The 21,022-nt window shown below is 43.8% G+C and overlaps 1 protein-coding gene across 1 annotated transcript in view; it reads left to right on the top strand.

The window, feature by feature from the left end:
• Positions 1 to 241: 241 nt before the first annotated feature.
• Positions 242 to 21,022, top strand: part of LAMC2 (laminin subunit gamma 2) — a gene marked incomplete at its 3' end in the record, with an annotated part of 60,389 nt that continues 39,608 nt past the window's right edge. Inside the window, exon 1 of the mRNA XM_082833822.1 lies at positions 242 to 391. Within this exon, the coding sequence (XP_082689948.1) occupies positions 313 to 391 (79 nt within the window). The 5' untranslated portion in view covers positions 242 to 312. The remainder of the gene's footprint in view (positions 392 to 21,022) is intronic.

Below are 21,022 nucleotides of genomic sequence, written 5' to 3'. Positions count from 1 at the left end.
ACACCCTCGGCCCAGGTCAGGTGTGCGCCCTTCTTGCGGCGAGGGGGGGGGCCTGGCAGCTGGGGTGAGCGCTTCTACAGCTCCGTGTGTGCTGTGTGTTTGCTTCCCGAGGGCTGGGTTCTCCTTATTCACAGGTGAGTCACACCCTGACACACACGCTCTCTTCCTGTCAGGACTGAGTCAGGTAGAAGAGTCGATAAAACCACCTGATCAAGGAAAAGGAAGGCACAGAGGAGCGCAGAGCGAAAGCTCCCAGCCGCGAGGCGCAGGGCAGCACCCCTGCGGCGGCTGATTGCGCGGCCCGGCCCGGCCATGCCTGCGCTCTGGCTGAGCTGCTGCCTCTGCTTCTCGCTCCTCCTGCCTGCGGCCCGGGCCAACTCCAGGACGCCAGGTGAGTCCCTTCCAGGAGGAACGGCGCAGCCCTGGGCTGGGGACTGGCCTTTCCCTGCAGACCATGATGGCTGCACTCACCTCCGAGGAGCCCCACTTTGTGAGAATCTCTTTAGAGCTCCCTCCTCCTGCCGCATCTGGGGCTCCTCCAGAGATCTGTTTACAATAATATATATTATTTACAATATTATATAAAGCTGTCTGATTTTAAAATAGGAAGCCAATAGGTCGTGCCAAACCAGGGTTTTCCTTGCTTTAAAATTGTTCCTTCTTGGTTGCTTTTTTGATCAAAGGGCTTCTGTTTGATCAGTAATAGCAAAACATGTTGGTATATAAATTCTATTCCCAATGTGTGTTTTTACTGATGGGATTTTGGTGAGAATGCTTTCTGTGACTGTGAACCCCACAAAGATTGAAAAGGAATCTCTTCAGTCATCCTTCTGGTATTCCCGTTTCTTTGGGATGGAAAATGAGTTAAGAGTCTTAACAATGCTTTACTTTTGCATAACGTTACTTTTTATAGTATTTTCACATAATATTCATTCAACAGGCATTTATTGGGCACCTATGTCATAGGTCATTTGATCTTATCTAGGGCACCCAGTAGCTGTCACTTCATGAGAAGTTCAACTCCTATAAACAAAACTTTCTGGGCACCTAACAACGGTTTACTGTATGCGTGTGTCAGCTATGACAACACATAAAGGGTGTTTTCCTTAAGTTTTACTTAGTGGTCACTTAGTTTTACCAATGATATTTGCCTGTGTAATTACCCCAAATTCTCAGGTTTATTTTTGCTTCTTGTATCTGATGGCATTTCAATAACTATCTCAATAGGTCCAAGAGCCATCTTCACACATGTGCATGTGTGAACATGAGACCAGGTTCATGGGTACATGGAATTATCTTAGATATTTCAATTATTACTTTGCAGTCTAGGTGATGCTACCTGAATTGTATTTGAATGGCATGAATGTTTTAGCATGTGTTTGAATGCATTTGGTAGTCTTTTGTTTTTTTCCTAATATTGGAATTATCTTACAACCCATCATCCTTGACTACCATTTAAAAATGACTTATGAAAATGTTCATGTGGGTTAGAATCCCTCAGAATAAATAACTTTAACCTAGTGAGAAACATCCTAAAAGTAAGAACAGTCTTTGACTATTAGAATTCAGAGGAACTGCTTATGGATCAACTACTAGAATTCCTTGGTTTAAAAAAAGAAAATATGGAAATGGATTTGCACAAAGCTACATAAACAACTACTGGCACTTGATCCAGTGGTTCTTAGACTGGAACATTAGGGACCACATTATAAAATTAACAAGGGGGGCTTCCCTGGTGGCGCAGTGGTTGAGAGTCTGCCTGCTGATGCAGGGGACACGGGTTCGTGCCCCGGTCCGGGAAGATCCCACGTGCCACAGAGCGGCTGGGTCCGTGAGCCATGGCCGCTGAGCCTGCGCGTCCGGAGCCTGTGCTCCACAACGGGAGAGGCCATAGCAGTGAGATGTCCGCGTACCGCAAAAAAAAAAAAAAAAAAAAAGTAATAAGGGAACAAGTTACATATGTTTTATATAATGAGTAACTATTGAAGCAATTTCCTTTTTTGGCTGTAGCTGAGTGTATGTGTGTGCGTTAGCATTAGATAACAGAAACAAATATGTAGGGTGATGAATTGTTTAATAAAATAACTGTTTAATAAACTGTTTAATAAAATCAGACTCAGGAGGACAGAGTTTGGACTCTAACTTCTCAAGGATGAACAAGCTCTGAGTATTCCATCTACATCATTAAGTCAGAAGCAGTGTTTAAGCTCATTTCCAGACTTTCCCCTTCCTTAAAGACAGGCCACTTAAAAAACTAGGCTGCCTCCTCAAAGGGCTTCATTTGGGGCTCAATGAGAGTGTGAAAACTTTGTGTTAGGCTAGCGCACACATGCTTTCCCATTCATGGGATGCTGTGATGTAGTGGGAGTTGGACCGAAAGTATGGTGCTTGCCACCTCCCAAAGCGACCTGCATCTGTGCACCTCTGCGAGCCTAAAGCAGTGATATTTCTTCCTGGATGTTCCCGTGCAGGTGAAATTATGGTGTTAGATATAATCAGAGTTGGTCTCAGCTAAAGCACAGGTTTTAGAGTCAGCCTGACCTGGCTTCAAAATTCGGCTGATTCACTTACTAGTCCCTTATTCGTAACCATTCAGGTTCCTCAGCTGCTCGGAGTCTGCTCTTTTCCTGTTAAGTGGAGGCCATAGTGCTGCGTATCCTTGCAGGTCTGTTGAAAGGATGAGATGTTACTGTAAAGTGCCTTAAAATGCCTAGAACCACGTTTCTTTAAAAGGTCTGATGCTGGGCTTCCCTGGTGGCGCAGTGGCCAACGCAGGAGACATGGGTTCAAGCCCTGGTCTGGGAAGATCTCACATGCCACAGAGCAATTAAGCCCACGCGCCACAACTACTGAGCCCACGTGCCACAACTGCTGAAGTCCGCACTCCTAGAGCCTGTGCTCCACAACAACAGAAGCCACCGCAGTGAGAAGCCCGTGCACCACAATGAAGAGTAGCCCCTGCTAGCCGCAACTAGAGAAAGCCCGCGCGCAGCACCAAAGACCCAATGCAGCCAAAACTGAATAAATAAAATAAATTAATTTAAAAAAAAAGTCTGATGCCAAAGTCTGATATAGTGAACTCAGATGCTTAGAGGTCATTAAGAAAGATAGAGACTCCCCTTCAGGAGTTCACAGTTGGTGTGAATGTAGGTGTAGCTCCAATGGTCTGGATCATAGTTCACCTGGGGAGGTGCGACTGGAGAAGGGAGATAGGAATGAGACTAGAAATGTAGCCAAGAATCTGGTGGTGAAGAGCCTTACGTACCAGTCTGTGCCATTAGGTTGGTACCCTGTAGGCAAAGAAGGGTTGCGGTTGCAGATGTTTTGTAAGTGGGGTGGGTGTGGTCAGATTCATGTTTAAAAGATCACTCACTTAAGGGCTTAGAGGATGGAGTTGAGCTAGGAGAGGCAAACAAACGGCCATTGCAATAATCCAAATGAGAGATGATGAAGGCTTACCTCATGGTGGTGGAATAGTAAAGAGGAAACAGATCACAGAGACATTTAGAAGGTAAAATTGGAAGAATTTGGTGATCCAATGAGTGTGTGCGTGTGTTAGGGATAATAGTAAGGGAAAATTGTGAGAAATGAGGAAGAGTCCAAGATGGGTCCGAGGCTTCAGGCTTGTGTAGTTGGTTAGACAGTGATGCCGTTAAAGGAAATGAGGACTATAGAGACGATCAGATTTGGGAACGAGGCTGGGCGATGGATGAAGTGAAGGAAGTGAGTTTCTGTGGGGATCTCTTGTATTTGAGATGCAAGTGGGGATGTCCAGTGAACAGCTGGAGCTATGATTTTGAAATTTAGAAGAAATTCAAACAACATAAAGTTGGGAGCCCAGAGGAGCTCCCAAGGAGATGGAAGGACAGTGAAGGAGAACAGGAGGAAGGGGCATTGAGGCTAGAGGAGAATCAAGAAAGAGGAGAGTTTTGTTAGCCCAAGGAAGAGTTTCGCCGATGTCGGAGTCATAAATGGTACTCAGAGGTAGAAATATGAATACACAAAGAGTGAGGACTAAGAGACACTGTTGGATTCAGCCACCAGGTAGGTTTTTCTTTTTTTTTTGCGGTACGTGGGTCTCTCACTGTTGCGGAGCACAGGCTCCAGACGCGCAGACTCAGCGGCCATGGCTCACGGGCCCAGCCGCTCCGCGGCATGTGGGATCTTCCCGGACCGGGGCACGAACCTGTGTCCCCTGCATCGGCAGGCGGACTCTCAACCACTGCGCCACCAGGGAAGCCCCACCAGGTAAGTTTTGAAGCAATTGTTCGAGAATGGTGAGCTCAGAATCGAAGATTATTTAAATCACTAATTTAGTTTCTCCCATGTCCTGATGCTAGAAAAGAAGTGCTGTGGAGAGTGGAAAGGACCCCTGGAAAGGTTTACACTCTCCTAGATTCTGTTATTAAATTGTTGAAGTGGTACAGCATCATGTGTAGGGGTGCAGGCTTTGTAATAAGACTGCCTGGGTTCAAATCCTAGCACTGTCCTTTACCACTTAAGGGATTGAGGTAAGCTACCTCACGTGTTACTCGGTTTCCTCATCTCTGAGATGAGGGTAATAAATGATTGTGATTATTATATGTAAAGCATTTTGCACAGTGCCTAGTAAACACTCACTGTGTTCGATATTATTGTTATATAACTAACTGCTCTGCCAGTACTGAATGTCAGTATAATGCCTTTTGTGTTTTAAGTGGTAAAGTTTTGGAAGAGGCTCCTTTCATTAGTCCAGGAAAGGTGATGAGGAGCCCTTTGGCTCAGGCTGAAATGAACCCTAAGTTTTGCCCAATGAAACAAATGGAATTCCTGACAAGGAACCCAAAGCAGATTGGAATTTCAAGATTGGGTTTCATATCATTTGCCTTTTGTCAGCCAGACCTCAGCACATACAGATTAAGCACATCTGTTACTCTCTAGAACATGCCCATGTATAAGATGACCCCGACATAAGATGATCTCTCGCTTCTCAATGGGAAGATCTCCCTCTCACACCATCAAAAAAAAAAGAAAGGGGCTGGTTAACCTTTTTTTCTTTTGCCACACTGCACGGCACGCAGGATCTCAGTTCCCAGACCAGGGATCAAACCCATGCCCTCTGCAGTGCAAGCAGGGAATCTTAACCACTGGACCGCCAGGGAATTCCCAGTTTGGCTAACTTGAGTATGAAACATTGAGCAATATAGATGCAGTGGTCGTGTGTCTCTTTCCATTTAATTTAGTAAATTAGTTTTACAAACATATTTAAAGTCACATAATCTGTAAAATAATAACTTAGAAGTATTCATTTGTTCACTTACATTTCATGTAGTAATTATATTCACATTCCATCTTTAATATTCCTAAAGCCACTTTAATGCAGTTTTTTCTCTACTTCAGACCAGGTGACTTGAGACACAGCTCTATCGAGTTTGCTTTTGCTGCTGTCGTTGGCAAGTACACCATTTCAGAACATGAAAAAGATTTTAAAATTATCCCGAAGCACACACTGTGATCGTCACAGCATAATCATCTTGAAAGTCTTACTTATGGCGGCTTTCAGCACCCACAACTGTGGGATGATGAACAATTATGAGAATTATGTTTGATAGCTTGGCCTCTTTCTTGCTAATAAATACCTAAAACATTGATTGAGGTCATTTCAGGTTAACATGTCTTCCCCAAATTATACTTTATTTTTAAAGTATTATATAACGAACTGCTCTCATGTAATATGAGAGATTTTGAAAAGACTTAAATGTGGCCTTATAGTCACCTTATATTCTAGTATGTATAGTAAATGGGAGTATAGAATTGGGTTGGAGTGTAAGCTGGAGATTCCTATGTAAGCTTAAATTGTGAGTGCCCTGAACTGGGGGCAGCCACTGGTTTAGCTCCACTGATCCAAGAAGCTGAGGATGAATGTTGATTTGTGATCAGTGTTTATGGGAAAGTCAGGAGCATGAAATTAAGATGTTGAGGCCATCCTGGGAATATTTTTCCCATTTAAGTTCTTAGTGGCTCAACTATATTGACATTTTTTTTTGCAAATTTGCAAGGACAAGATTTGAACCATCTACTACAGACCAGTGTAGAAATAGGAGCTCCATAGATTCTGGAATACTCTAATTTAGTCACAAATTAGACCTAGCTGATTACTGAATCATTACTGGGCTGTGTTCTAATATAACCCCCAGGTACATGATGTAATATTTGAATCATACCCAAAGCCAAAAGCTGAGTCTCTTCTGTGTCTCTGGGTGACTGTATGTCTGTATATGTGCCTCCCCAACTAACATGTGCTTCCTTATGTCATGAAAGAAGAAAAGACTGGCTCTTTCTCTAACATTGATCATGTGAGGACTCCTGCAGTATCAGAGGAAGGTGGAGATCAATTGGGCAAATATACACATATCCTGGACTTCTTCAGGCTTGTTGACCACTTACAGAAACCCAACTGTTTCTTTTCCAGGTTTTATTTTTAATTCACTGTGTGAATATGGGTATTCATATTCTTAAAAAAAAAATTAAATGGCAACCAAATAATTTCCCACACTAACTTAAACATTAGAAAAATGATGAAATCTTCAGCTGCACTTATATGGGGTGTTTCTTACAAAAAGTTTTGCATGTTTCACCACTTTCTTCTCTTATTACAACATCATGGAACTAAATGAGAATGGCCCTTAAGGGTTCTCTACAGGAGCTTCTCCTTTTATAGTTAAGGAAAATGACACTCAGAGAGGCAAAGCAACTGTCCAAATTCTCATGGTTGGTTATAACAGAGCTGGGCTCCGGCATGCATGACCCTCATTTATAGACTGGAAAATTGAGGCACAGGAAAATGATTGCCTTGACCAGAGCCAGGCAGTTAATAACAGGATCAGATTTCAATTGCTAGTTTAATTTTCTTTAACAAGATATCCCCTTGGCTTGTTTCTCATTCTTTTAAAGAATTTTCATTTAAATCAATTTTCAGACCTGATGGAATCTTGATGTATTATAAGAACATCCCTTATGCTTCTAGATGGGACATCTCTTCAGACATCTCTATTTGTGTGAGTCAATAGAGTGGCCTTTCCTTTAAAACTGTCAGCAAACAGCAGGTTAGAACCAAGCACAAACTCCAGTCCCTGGGGCCCTGATAAGAGAACAGATTTCAGACTACCAAGTTTCCTCTTCTCTTTGTTCAACTCTGTTTATAGATCATCACACAGCTTGGAATTGACCAAGTGGCTCAGGACAGTTGAGGGACAGCAATAAGCCTTTCTGCTTCACCTGTCAATGTTTTGAATTTATTTATTTATTTATTTATTTATTTATTTATGGCTCTGTTGGGCTTTGTTGCTGTGCGCGGGCTTTCTGTAGTTGTGGCGAGCGGGGGCTACTCTTCGTTGCGGTGCACAGGCTTCTCATTGCGGTGGCTTCTCTTGTTGTGGAGCATGGACTCTAGGCACACGGGCTTCAGTAGTTGTGGCTGATGGGCTCAGTAGTTGTGGCTCGCGGGCTCTAGAGCGCAGGCTCAGTAGCTGTGGTGCACAAGTTTAGTCGCTCCGCGGCATGTGGGATCTTCCCAGACCAGAGCTCGAACCTGTGTCCCCTGCATTGTCAGGCAGATTCTTAACCACTGCGCCACCAGGGAAACCCCTGAATTTATTTAAGCATCGTTGTGTCCAGAGGTATTTTCTCTCTCTGCTGGAGACTATTGGTATATATTTTGAAGTCTTTCAGTTTCACGGCCAGAGCATTGACCATTAAACTTCATACATATTTACTGCTCTTTCAAATCACTACCCGTTTTGCTCTTGAATACAGGAAACTCCTAATGTTTAAAGATCATTTCTCATTTCAATAGGCTGGTCTACTTTGTGAGAGCAGTGGATCCAACAGCATCCCAAAGCTGCCGCTCTTGCCTCATCCAGGGTGTTGTACGTGGGACATGGTAGGAGGGGGTCTTCATGTGCTGAGGTCTGAGGGGACAGAACCCAGGCCACAGATGACCTAGCGTGGGAAATGACAGCAGAGCAGCAGCCCATTTGTCCGACTGGGATGCAGGACACGTTGCTCCCACTCCCTGCTGGAGGCTTCATGGTCCAAACTCTTCTTAGAATATTTGTTACTTCTTTTTATGGATAGATGAAAATGGCTGGGCTCCTAAAGACCATTTAATTCATTCTTCTGTCTTTAAGCAATACAACTGTAATTTATTATTTTCAAATGGATTTTTTTCAGCAATGAATCTCTAAGGAAGGTCTTATAAATGCATTCCATACTTTTTCCAACATTGTAATGTACACGGATTACCACGTTCTTTTGGCAAAACTAAGAACTCTAGTGGTGCATGGTAAGCACGCACATACCTAAATGTGTGTATCTTTGGGAAGGAATGTAGTGATAGCAAAAAATCTGTGCCTAGTCTCCTTGTACAAAAATGTCTTGTTCATAAAAGCAATGAAAGGTTTAAAGAGGAAGAATCATTAGGTAACTTTTTTTTTAAGGAGCCAACAAAACACAAATTTAAGCAATTCAAAAACCACATTTAATGTATACTCCGAAAAGCGTTTCAGTACAAATCAGAATTACCTTTTAAACTTTTCTTTATTCAGACTCGTCATACATGATTTCTTTCCTTTTGGTCCTCATTGCTTCAGGGGCCACCTCTAGCTGTCCTGGACTCTCTAATGTCCTTTACTTCAGCTGCTTCTTAAAGGGGCATATGACACCTTTTCCTGGGCCATGTAGCAAGTGCTCAAAGAACACTATGCTCTTTGATTAACAGTCAGATGTGCTTTCTGTATTGGGATGCTTTTCTTTACAGATGATCTAATGGAGATATAGAAATTTCTACAGTAGTTTCTGTGGTCAGAAGGGTGTAGGGTTACATGCGGTGATAGAATCCTCACCGCGATCAGCGTTGATCACACCCTGTAGCTGACACCAGCTGTCTTGGAGTCGAGCCCTTAAAGACGCCGGGTGTAAGAGAAGGGAGCCTCTCCTGTCCCTTGTGTCCTAACCTTCTCTTCCCTCTCACCTTTGCTACTCAGACAAAAACTGGCATCCCCAACCTCTCTGTTAACTGGGGCTTCTTTTCCTCTCCCCACTGTCTGCCTGGGCCCCGGTGGGGTGTTAGGGAAGACATCTCCAGGTGTGGTCTCCTGGTCTAGTCCCCACCAGGCTGAGTCATCCACAGTCCACGTGTGCCATTCCTAAGTCTAGGTTATAATAAAATGTGCTATGAACTCTTGATGAAAATAGGTGACTGCTTTTAAGCCATAGTCATTCAAAAGGAAAATGTGGTGATCTGAGTTTCATTGACTCTTGATGACTTAGAGTTGAAAAGATTTGTCCGTGTTCTAGCCTTCAAAATTGCCCATGCGATTAGAACACTGACCTCTGTTGTTCCTCTCCTTAGAGCACTTCAGTCGCAGGCTAACTTGCAATGCTTGGACATTTACATGTCCAGGGAAACAAACCATCAGGCAGGATAGGGCACCGGTGGTCCTGGCTGTGCTGGCCTAAAAGACAGCTGTGAAAAATGTGAGGCAGAGAAAGGAATTCAGTTAAAAAACTCTTAGCGAGGGACGTGCCATTTCAGTTTTCTTATTCTATTTAGAAAACATATTGTGACAGACCTGAAGAATCTGAAACTGGAAGCAGTCACACATCAAACCATAAAATTCTAGATCACTTTAAATGATGAAGTGTTCAGATTTTGTTTTAAATTATTTACCCAGGGGCTTCCCTGGTGGCGCAGTGGTTGGGAGTCCGCCTGCCGATGCAGGGGACACGGGTTCGTGCCCCGGTCCGGGAGGATCCCACATGCCGCAGAGCAACTGGGCCCGTGAGCCATGGCCGCTGAGCCTGTGCGTCTGGAGCCTGTGCTCTGCAACAAGAGAGACCGCAATAGTGAGAGGCCCGCTCACCGTGATGAAGAGTGGCCCCCTTGGGCTTCCCTGGTGGCGCAGTGGTTGAGAGTCCGCCTGCCGATGAAGGGGACAGGGGATCGTGCCCCGGTCCGGGAAGATCCCACATGCCGTGGAGCGGCTGGGCCCGTGAGCCATGGCCGCTGAGCCTGCGCATCCAGTGCCTGTGCTCCGTGGCGGGAGAGGCCACAGCAGTGAGAGGCCCGCATACCACAGAAAAAAAAAAAAAAATTATTTACCCAAGCTGAGAAACATACTAAGCTTTGGAAAGAAAAATCCCATGGAGGAGGTTTTAAATCTTAAAAAGTATGAGCATTTTCATCTTTTTATTATAATTTAAGAAAAATACTCATCTTGTCATCCTGAGTATCTCTGATTTGGAGGTAATTTCAACAATTGCTTTTCTTCTGAAAATGAGCATCTGTCAGGTTTTTTTAGAGTATACTATTCTCACCTTTACTTTTAGTCACCATTTTCTATCTAGTTATTTACATTTGGACTTCCTAATGAAGGGCCTCATTGTAGCTGACTTCCTGGAGGGGAAGTTTGCTATCTTTGAGCAGAAAAGGTTGTCAGTGTACATGAGGCCAGTTCTTTGACTCAGAGGAAGGGAATGATATCTAAATAATAATAAATTAAGATTGAATTTTTAGCATAACTTCTTTGAACAAACCAAAGGTAAGAGAATGGTTGAGGTTGGGTAGCCCCAATCCACATCTCCCCACCGTGATGCTTGTCCTCTGCAGCAAGAATTTTAAGAAACAGAGGAAGTCAAGACCTAAAATGAAATATAAGTGAAATGAATGGCAGAGAGATGAGGAGGTCCCAGTGGGGAGTGTTTTGTGAAATTAGGCTGGCAAAGTAGATAGGATTAGGCCGTGAAAGTCTTTGTAGGCAATGTTAAGGAGTTCTGGTCTTTATCCTAAAAGTAAAGGAAAGGCGTCAGAGAGTTTGAAGCAGGGAGGTATTGGTAAAATTTGTATGTGGAAAGGTTTTTCTGACTACTGAGCGGAGGGAGGCAAGAGAAGTTGCGGGGGATCCGCAGGCAAGCGGTGGCTGGGGTTTGGTGTAGAGTGGCCGTAGTGGAGGTAGAGTTGGGTGGGCTTGAGCTATGTAGACAGTTATGTCAATAAAGTTGGGAGTTGAATAGAATAGAGGCAGGCGAGAAAGATGGAGACCCTATAAGGATAGTTCCCAGCTTTCTGACTTGAAGGGCTGACAATCACAAGTTTGGTTTTAAACATGTTTTGTGTAAACAGCTTTTGAGACAATCGGCTGGAAATGTAAAGTGGATGACTGGGCATCAGGGTCTAGAGTTGAGAATGAATTCTGGGCCAGGGAAATATCTTGGTATGTCAATACCCGTCGTGGTTATTGAAGCCCTTGGTTTGGATGAGAGAGTTCTTCAGTGAGAGGCATGGAGGTTCAGGACTGAGCCTTGAGGAGCACCAACACTTCGAGTTGGGACAAGGAGAGGATCCCGCAAGGACTTGGATGGCGCAGGGGGTGAGGGTCATAAGCCAGGGGGAAGTACAGTACAGGACAGCATCGTCGTATCTAAGGGAAGAGAGTTTCAAAAAGGAAGGAGAGAGAAAAACATTCAATGTCTCAGAAAGGGAATGCAGGGCACAAAATACCAGAAATGGAACACCTTTCCTCTAAATAAGGAAGAGAATTGAGCACTGTTTCTAAGTGGTTTCTACGTGGACTCATCCACAGGAGATTACGGGCAACTTATTATCAACTCGCTGCTGTTTCACTAAATCAGTATTAGTGCACTGAGCAGCTGACATGGCGGCAAGAACAGCAAAGCTCAACGTAACGGCAGCCAGCACACGCTGTCAGGTTCAAACATGATGATCAGATTCCTAGCTCCTGAGATAGTCCCACACAGCAGCCAAGTACACTACCTGTCAAGGCTGCCTGATCACGGCAAACTGATCTCATGGTCTCACGCCTGCCTCCTACCCTCGCCCCTCCTCCCTCGCAGCCCTAGGCGTGCTGCCCTTTGAGGTGGCAGCTCCGGGCTCACACACAGAGGACAGACAGTCCTGGCACAGAAATAGTTCATCCGGTGAGAGCAGCAACCTGAAAGTCTCAGACAACTCCTTCTAACAACAGTATCACATTCCTCTCACAATTCTTTCTGTTCTCATCTCACCATGTATTTTTTGGGTACAGACATTAGTTATTTTACACCGAATGCCATATATGTAGACAATGAAAACTTTATGTATTGTGTTGAGAAAATTTCATATTGGGTCCCTAGGGTCCTGGGAGATTTCTTTAAGTTCCAGTTCTTGTTTGGCTTTTCTTAGAGTCAGACTGCCTGCTTTCCTTCCTGCTTTCCTTCCTTCCGTCCTCCCTCCCTCTCGTCCTCCCTCCCTCCCTTCTTTCCTGCTTCTGTCCGTTCTTCCATCTATCCTTCTAGCTAACCAATCCTTCCAGCCAGCCATTTATCCACCAGTTACAGTCTCAAGCCCTGTACTAGGTACCATGGGGTACAAAAGTGAGAAATGCTATAGAGGAAGTAAGTCATGTACACACATAGTGATGACTCAGGCTCTAAAGTGATAAGTGCCAAGAGAGAGATGGGGATGAAGACCTGTGGGCATCCCTCTCACCATCTAATTTACGTTCCTAACATCTCTCTGGCTGCCGCGTGGGTTTAGGGAGGGTGTGAGCAGGGAGCGCCCAGGCAAAGAAAACAGCAAGCCTAAAGGCCCAAGGAGGGAAAGAGCTTGGTGCGTCCCGGGATTCGTGGGTGCGAGGGTCTATGTGTTGGAGTGCAGTGAACAAGAGCTAGAAAGAGGACCGAGGTCAAGTTGGAGAGGTCAGCAGGGCCAAACCTTCAGGGTTTTTGAGAGGAGTTTGGATTTGAAATTTTGTCGTTACTGTTAGAACACTAAAAACATTGACGTTCCATCACACGAAGGTGGAAATTAGATCAGCTTGGTGAAAAGCAGAGCTGTGCTTTTCCACATGTAGAACAATAGAAAGAGGACCTGCTTGTACACAATTGACCATATGAATGCCAGATTGTTGAAATGTTCTCATAATTGCTTGTAATGTTTCCTCTGGGGAATTTAAAATGAGGTCTTGATGAACTGCAGCCACCGAAGCTGATCATACCAAGACCTTGCCCCGAGCACAACCCTAGGAAATATTTTCAGTTTCCTTTCATTCTCCGAAGGATACAGCTTAGAAACAGCCTTTGCCCCTGAGCTTCCTGTCCTGACCCGTTAGAGTGGTGTGTTTGAGCGAGGGAGGGAGTGTTAGGTGAGCCTGAGGCAGTCCACACACGTTGCTGCATTGTTTGTAGAGTTTCCAACTCCTGGATCTTCCTGCTGGTGGGGAGCGTGGGTGGTGGTGGGCAGATCGGCCTGTGTCTGGCTGCCCGGCAGTCTTTTCTAAGAAGCACCTTGAGGGTCAGTGATGGTATGCTATTATAGTTATTATGATAATAAATGCTTAAGTGCCAAAGAAGCAGTATACATTGGAGTCAGACACAATTACCACCCAAGCTTTACTAGACTGAAAGAAATACATGAAAATCAGTAAAATGATTCGGTTTCTGCAGGGCTTGAGGTGAACTTGATGAATCTCGCTCCTTTAGCTGTGGAGATCATCCCCGCTGACAGGGCAAGGATTTAATGAAGGAGAGTGAGGGAGTGGAGAGAGGATAAGACAAAACCTTGAAGAGATGTCCCTAATTTGGAAAGAGTACCATACAAATGAATAGTCAAGTAAGAGTAGTGGGTAGGACCTGGCTCCTATGATACAGAGTTCAGTGAAACAGGGAGAAAGATCCTGCTGCTTTTAATTCCTAGACCCTATAAGGCTTCAGGTCTAGTCAGGGTCTGAGTCTGATTTGTTTCTATATTTTCTGGTACAGTGATAGCTTCATGCCAGGTTCTGGACCCATGCCTGTCCATGGTGAAGTGAGGAAAACAAGGATAACGTGATGAATATATGACAAAGCCCAGTAAATGTCAAATAAGTATATATTTAATGTCTTATTTGACGAAATAAAACATTACAACTCCCTTTATTGAAATCTTGCTGGCTCAGGGCTATAGAAATCTTGCTGGCTCAGGGCTTCCCTGGTAGCACAGTGGTTAAGAATCCACCTGCCAATGCAGGGGACACAGGTTTGAGCCCTGGTCTGGGAAAATCCCACATGCCGTGGAGCAACTAAGCCCGTGCGCCACAACTACTGAGCCTGCACTCTAGAGCCCGCGAGTCACAACTGCTGAGGCTCGCTCACCTAGAGCCCGTGCTCCGCAGCAAGAGAAGCTGCTGCAATGAGAAGCCCGCACACCGCCATGAAAAGTAGCCCCGGCTCGCCGCCACTAGAGAAAGCCCGCGTGCGGCAATGAAGACCCAACACAGCCAAAAATAAAAATAAAATAAAAAAAGAAAGAAATCTCACTGGCTCACGAAGTCCCAGTGTCCAAAATGAATGAAATAAATGTACGTCTCATTGAGAACAGAAGGAAGGAGAAAAAGGAGGAAGAATCAGTTAAACAAAATCTATCAGTGAGGTCCTTTGGAGAGAAAGGGGATTTATCCAGAGAGGGACAGGAAAATCTGCAACAAAATGACAGGTGAATAGTTTGATACATTTGTTATAGAAATAATTCATGATAATTTATTTTTTTTTAAATCTATTGAAGTATAATTGATTTACAATGTTATGTTAATTTCTACAGTACAGCAAAGTGACTCAGTTATATGTGTGTGTATATATTTATTTATTTATTTATTTATTTCCATTATGGTTTTTCACAGGCTATTTTTTTTTTTTACATCTTTATTGGAGTATAATTGCTTTACAGTTGAAAACATCGTGCCTGATAGACAAATAGCCAAAGATCATGAACAGACAGATATCAAAGTAGAGATAAAATAGTAAAGCAGCATATGGCGCTTTTCAACCCTCCCTTCCTACTCACTTTACCCACCTCCAGCTACCTATTTCCTTTCACTGCTTTATGTATTTCTCCTTAACAAATATTGCTATCCACATATTCTCCCTATACTAGTTGCCTTGTTTATTTTCTTTTCCTCCAATTCGCATGAAAACTCCATGAAGACTGGAACATCTATTTGTTTTGTCTACCTCTAAATCCCCAGTGCCTAGAACACTGCCTGGCATATAGATGCTCAATCTTTATTTATTGGATGAATGGACCTTGACAAATGATTCCCAGCAGACACAGGACATGTCCAAGACCCCCATCTTTATACTTCCATCACTTGCTTTTGTGTCAAGGCTCCCTGATGGAAACTAGACAACATATTTATAAAATTTACAGCTGACCCCAAATTTGGAAGAACAGCAAGTAGATTACAAAATAAACATGAAAAAAAATTCTAGACATCAAATTGAACAAGGCTAAACATAAGGGAAGGAAAGTATAATCAAAGCATTTTTAGCATATCCTCTTGTTTGAAAGTGTATTATAGGTGTGTATTTAGGTCTGTGAATCTAAATAAATCATAATATAAGTTACCAAGAAAGGCTATTTTCTGGATTGGGGTCGTATGGAGAAAAGTGTCCCCTCAATTAACAGGGAAGAGGGTAACTGCTAAATATTGGTATTTGTATTTTTTTTAACTTTTTTTTTTTTTTTGGCTGCTGCCTCACAGCATGCAAGATCCTTAGTTCCCCCACCAGGGATCAAACCCGTGCCCCCTGCAGTGGAAGCATGGAGTCTTAACCACTGGACCGCTAATGAAGTCCCTGGTATTTTTTTTTTTTTTCTTTTTAAAAAATTTTTTAATTTTTTGGCTGCATTGGGTCTTCGTTGCTGCACACGGGCTTTCTCTAGTTGCGGCGAGCGGGGGCTACAGTGCGTGGGCTTCTCATTGGTGGCTTCTCTTGTTGCGGAGCAGGGGCTCTAGGCGCACGGGCTTCAGTAGTTGTGGCTTGTGGGCTCTAGAGCGCAGGCTCAGTAGTTGTGGCGCAGGGGCTTAGTTGCTCTGCGGCATGTGGGATCTTCCCGGACCAGTGATCAAACCCATGTCCCCTGCCTTGGTAGTTGGATTCTTAACCACTGAGCCACCAGTGAAGTCTGGTATGTGTAGTTTTTTTTTTTTTTTTTTTTTTTGCAGTACGCGGGCCTCTCACCGCTGTGGCCTCTCCCGCTGCGGAGCACAGGCTCCGGACGCGCAGGCCCAGCGGCCATGGCCCACGGGCCCAGCCGCTCCGCAGTATGTGGGATCCTCCCGGACCGGGGCACGAACCAGTGTCCCCTGCATCGGCAGGCAGACTCTCAACCACTGCGCCACCAGGGAAGCCCCTGGTATGTGTATTTTTAAAGCATGTCCAGACATATGGGGCCACGTGGAGTCCTGAAGATGGTAGAAACACATCTAGGGGTTTCCTGAAGTTCAAGAAAACGTTCATTCATTTGTTCATTAAAAATACCTCAAATACCTACCATGGACTGGGCACTGTGCCATACAGTAGGTCTTTATATTTCCTTCTCTAAAGCATGAGATGTGTTTTCAGCCTGTTAGAATAGCAGAGTCCAGTGCAAAGATTTGCCCTTGGACACAGCTTTATTTTTAAAAAATTTTAAAAATATTTTTTGGCCAACCTTTAAAAATCAGTAGATTTCATACCCAAAGCCAGACTTCTGTCTTTAAAAAACATAAGTGGAAATGCTGATTACAATAGGCATCATTCCCATGGGGCTACCATTGGCTGGGGCTGAAGTGCTGCTTCTTCCTTTAGCCCTTTTGTCAGCGTCCCCACTGCTCCCTGTTGCCTTGCTCCTGACCTGACAGTGCCCTTTGGCAACCAACGTGTCCTGGTAGTGACTGGGCAGAAATCAGTCACAGAATAAAAAAGGCCAGGCACAAGCTGTAGGAGGCCCACTTTATTAAGCACAGTTGCGAGAATATTCTGGAATTTGAAAAATAAAGAGTTTTTTTTTTTCCAGCAGTGAGAATGAATAATAATTGCTCTTAGGAAAGTTAGTCTAAATTTGGGAGATGCTTTGAGAGAGGCCATGTTTCACATGCATCAAGGACAGAAAGGATTATTGCATGCCAAAGGAGCAAACTCTCTCCTCAGTCTCTGGGTGTGAATGTTTGGAAGATTCGACAGTGAGCCAAGTGCAGTGCAGCTAAGTGTTGAGCTCAGCGCAGCCTGGTAACTTCAGAGTCCCACAGGCAAGGCTGGAGAGAGTTTCTTCCTGGCATTTTCACATACTGCAGATACAGGCGGCCAATACATTCCCTAGGCCTGAGGCCCACAGGTCCCCTCACTCCAGCCTGCATAACCCTGGGCTTAAAGGGAAACCCATTTGAGAAGAGGAGGGTAGCTTAGCAATAGGTTTGTAGCTGAGCTCCAGAGTGGAGATGCTGGAAGGCCTCCCTTACTGGAACTATACTGCATCTCCACTGAAGGCTGTGAATTTAAAAGAAGAACATCAATTCTTGCATAGTAGAGCTTTAAAGGAGAAAGGACAGAAGGAGAGGGAAATGGTTAAAAAAATATTATAATAAGGTTATCTATTTTTAAAATAGTGCTCTAAAAATATTTATTTCATTTCCTTATGAAATTAACTACTACCAGCAAAAATTTGTTCTGAATAAAAAAGACACAATAGGGCTTCCCTGGTGGCGCAGTGGTTGAGAGTCCGCCTGATGATGCAGGGGACACAGGTTCGTGCCCCGATCTGTGAGGAAAAAAAAACAAAGACACAATGAAAAGTTCGTAATTATTTTGAGATTGCTCCCAAAAGTCATCCGGGGTAGCGAGGGCATTGGCTCAGTGTGTGATCCCGCTGGGTGATCTCACAGGTATCTCTGGCTGGTGAATTTAGCTCCTAATTGTGCCTAATGAGGTACCTGGTAGAAATTTCACAGCACATGACAGCTGTGTGGCACATCTGTTAGAAATCCAAAAAAACAAATTGGTTACACAAACATTCTTTCGGAAAGATTTCAGCTTAGAACCAGTTCTGTGAAAAAGCCCTGGGAGCTTGAATTGAATGAAAACTTCATCTGCTTTGAGTTTAATGAAAATGTTAGGCTCACCCATGGAATTATAATATCTGGTCCCGTTGTAAGCTGAGCTGTTCAAACCACACTTGAACTGTAATAAATTCTGGTCATTTAAAGAAAGATAGTGAAAATTAGAGTTTGTTCCTAGGAGGGGCATCAAGAAGAAATCATGACCTGGGAAATGGTTGAAAGTCTTGGAGGTGACAGGTCTCCAGTTTAACCTGAAGAAGAAAAGACTAAAGAGGGAGATGCTCTAACTATCTTCTTCTTTTTTTTATATATATATATTTTTTAACATCTTTATTGGGGTATAATTGCTTTACAATGGTGTGTTAGTTTCTGCTTTATAACAAAGTGAATCAGTTATACATATACATATGTTCCGATATCTCTTCCCTCTTGCGTCTCCCTCCCTCCCACCCTCCCTATCCCACCCCTCCAGGCGGTCACAAAGCACCGAGCCGATATCCCTGTGCCATGCGGCTGCTTCCCACTAGCTATCTACCTTACGTTTGGTAGTCTAACTATCTTCTGATACTCAAGGACTTGGCTGATGCAGTACCTTGTAAAACAGTGCCTGAAAGAAACATCTGATGAGTACATAAATAAATGGAGAAGAGAGTAGGTATGCCAGTGTGTGTGCCTGTGTGTGTGTGTGTGTGGGCACGCACACGCGCATGTGTGTGTGTTGTTTTCCAGGGAAGAACAGAACACATGGTAAAAATTACAGGAAGGGAGGCAGATTTAGAATTGCATAAAAATAATTTGTAATAACCAGTGCTGTTTAAGAAGGGATGGGACATCTTACTAGATTAGGAAGAATTCTAGAAGGGTCTGAGTAACTCTCTATGAGGGAGTTATAGAAAGAATACCTACATGCAGTGGCAAGCCAGCTCTTGGAGGCATAGGGATAACATAGAAAGGTGAGGGCATTGCAATTGGACAGACCTGGGAGCAATTACATCCTTGCCACTTAGCTGTGTGACCTTAGGTGAGACACCTACCCCCTCTAAGCATTCATTTCTTCATCTGTTGACTGGGGATAATTAAACCCATGTTAAAGTGTTACTGTGAGAATGAACTGAGCTGCTGGATGTAAAGTCCTGGCTATAGAGTGGGCTCTGGATGGATGTTCTTGACTTTGCCTAGATTAGGTGGCATCCAAAGGCATAAGAGAGTGTTTTAGGAGCTCTTGCAAGGAAGCCACTTGGGGAAGTTCATCAGATATACTTAGTCACCTTTGCCACCTTTGTGCCTTCAGAGCTGACCCAGCCTGCACAGGGCAGCTGTTCCATACACGTTGGTACATTTGCTGGCTTTTTAAAGTCAGTACTCTGGGTAAGTCATGGCCCTGGGCACTGCCAGAGAGAGACAGGCTATCACTGGTGCTGCGTGGCCAATGGAGACAGTGTGTCTGGGGGAAAGAAAGTGGGTTTTGGCATCAGACAGGTTCAAATCCCAACTCTCCACTGGCTCAAGTTACTTAACCTTTCCAAGCTGCATTTTTCTCATCTAAGGCAATGCCTATCTCATGTGAGTTAGGGGTGAGATAGCACAGACGAAGGACTTGATGTTCTTTTCTCAGTGGGGTCCTTTCAACAATCCAGGGAGGCACATAATGGAGACTGCATTTCTGAAAGAAGAAATAAGATTCAGAGAGTTGAAGTGATTTGCCTAAGGAATTAGTAGAACTGGTATTTGATACCATTCTTTTAACCTCAAGGCTCATCACCTTTTCCAAACCATGGCTGACACGTTTCTTGAGCATCTGCTGTGTGCCAGGTACAATACTAAGGATTTCCCCTGTTACCTCATTGGTGGTTTCAGTCCCACATGGAGATGTTAGTCACTCCATGAATCTCTTTGGAACGTGCACAGGGTAAACTTCCCTAGACACTTGGGGAAAGTCATTCTTAATGGGACTATGGTTCTTTTTGACACCTGGCTTTGGGAGAGACACTTATGGCAGTGAGAGGGGAGGAAATACCTGTCCAGACAGTCATATTAGCGCCTCAAGAAAAGAGAACCCTCCTACACTGTTGGTGGGAGTGTAAATTGGTGCAGCCACTATGGAAAACAGTATGGAGGTTCCTCAAAAAACTAAAAATAGAATTGCCATATGAGTCAGCAATCCCACTCCTGGGAGTATACCTGGACAAAACTATAATTTGAAAAGATACATGCACCCCTATGTTCATAGCAACACTATTTACAATAGCCAAGATGTGGAAGCAACCTAAATGTCCATGGACAGATGAATGGATTAAGAAGATGCAGTACATATACACAATGGAATATTACTCCACCATGAAAAAGAATGAAATAATGCCATTTGCAGCAACATGGATGGACCTAGAGATTATCATACTAAGTGAAGTAAGTCAGACAGAGAAAGACAAATACCATATGATATCATTTATATGTGGAATCTAAAATATGACACAAATGAACCTATCTACAAAACAGAAAACTACTCACAGACATAGAGAACAGACTGTGGTTGCCAAGGTGGGTGGGGAGGGATAGACTGAGTTTGGGATTAGCAGATGCAAACTATTATATATAGAATGGATAAATAACAAGGTCCTACTGTAGAACACAGGGGACTATATTCAATATCCTGTAATAAACCAACCATAATGGAAAAGAATATGAAAAAGAATACATATATATGTATGTATAACTGAATCACTTTGCTGAACACCAGAAAATAACAGAGCATTGTAAATCAACTATACTTCAATAAAATAAATTAAAAAAAAAGATTTGCTCCTCAGCCTTGATCCTCCCTGGAGGGGCGGATGCTAAGGGTCCTGAACAGATGACACCACCGGCTCTTACACCGTCGTGCCGGAGTGCACGAGCTGGCAGTTCTCAGGTCTTCTCCAGCTCATAGACTTGTACTATGGGGTTGCACAGAATTTTAAAAATGAATTCCTTGCAAATGTTTAAATCAGGACTTTTCACGTAGAAACACATAATAAAGATTTGGGGTTTCTCTGGAGGAGTCGATAACACCGTCTGGCAACACTGACCTCATGTTCTCTCGTGTTCTCCCAGGCAACACCTGACCAGCACTGCTTCCTTAGGTAAAGCAAGAA

This window comes from Leucopleurus acutus (genome assembly GCF_964270905.1).
Source record: "Leucopleurus acutus genome assembly, chromosome: 2".
Taxonomy (NCBI): domain Eukaryota; kingdom Metazoa; phylum Chordata; class Mammalia; order Artiodactyla; family Delphinidae; genus Leucopleurus; species Leucopleurus acutus.
The sequence above is the reverse complement of the archived record's forward strand: the minus strand, read 5'-3'. Positions and strand labels throughout refer to the sequence as shown.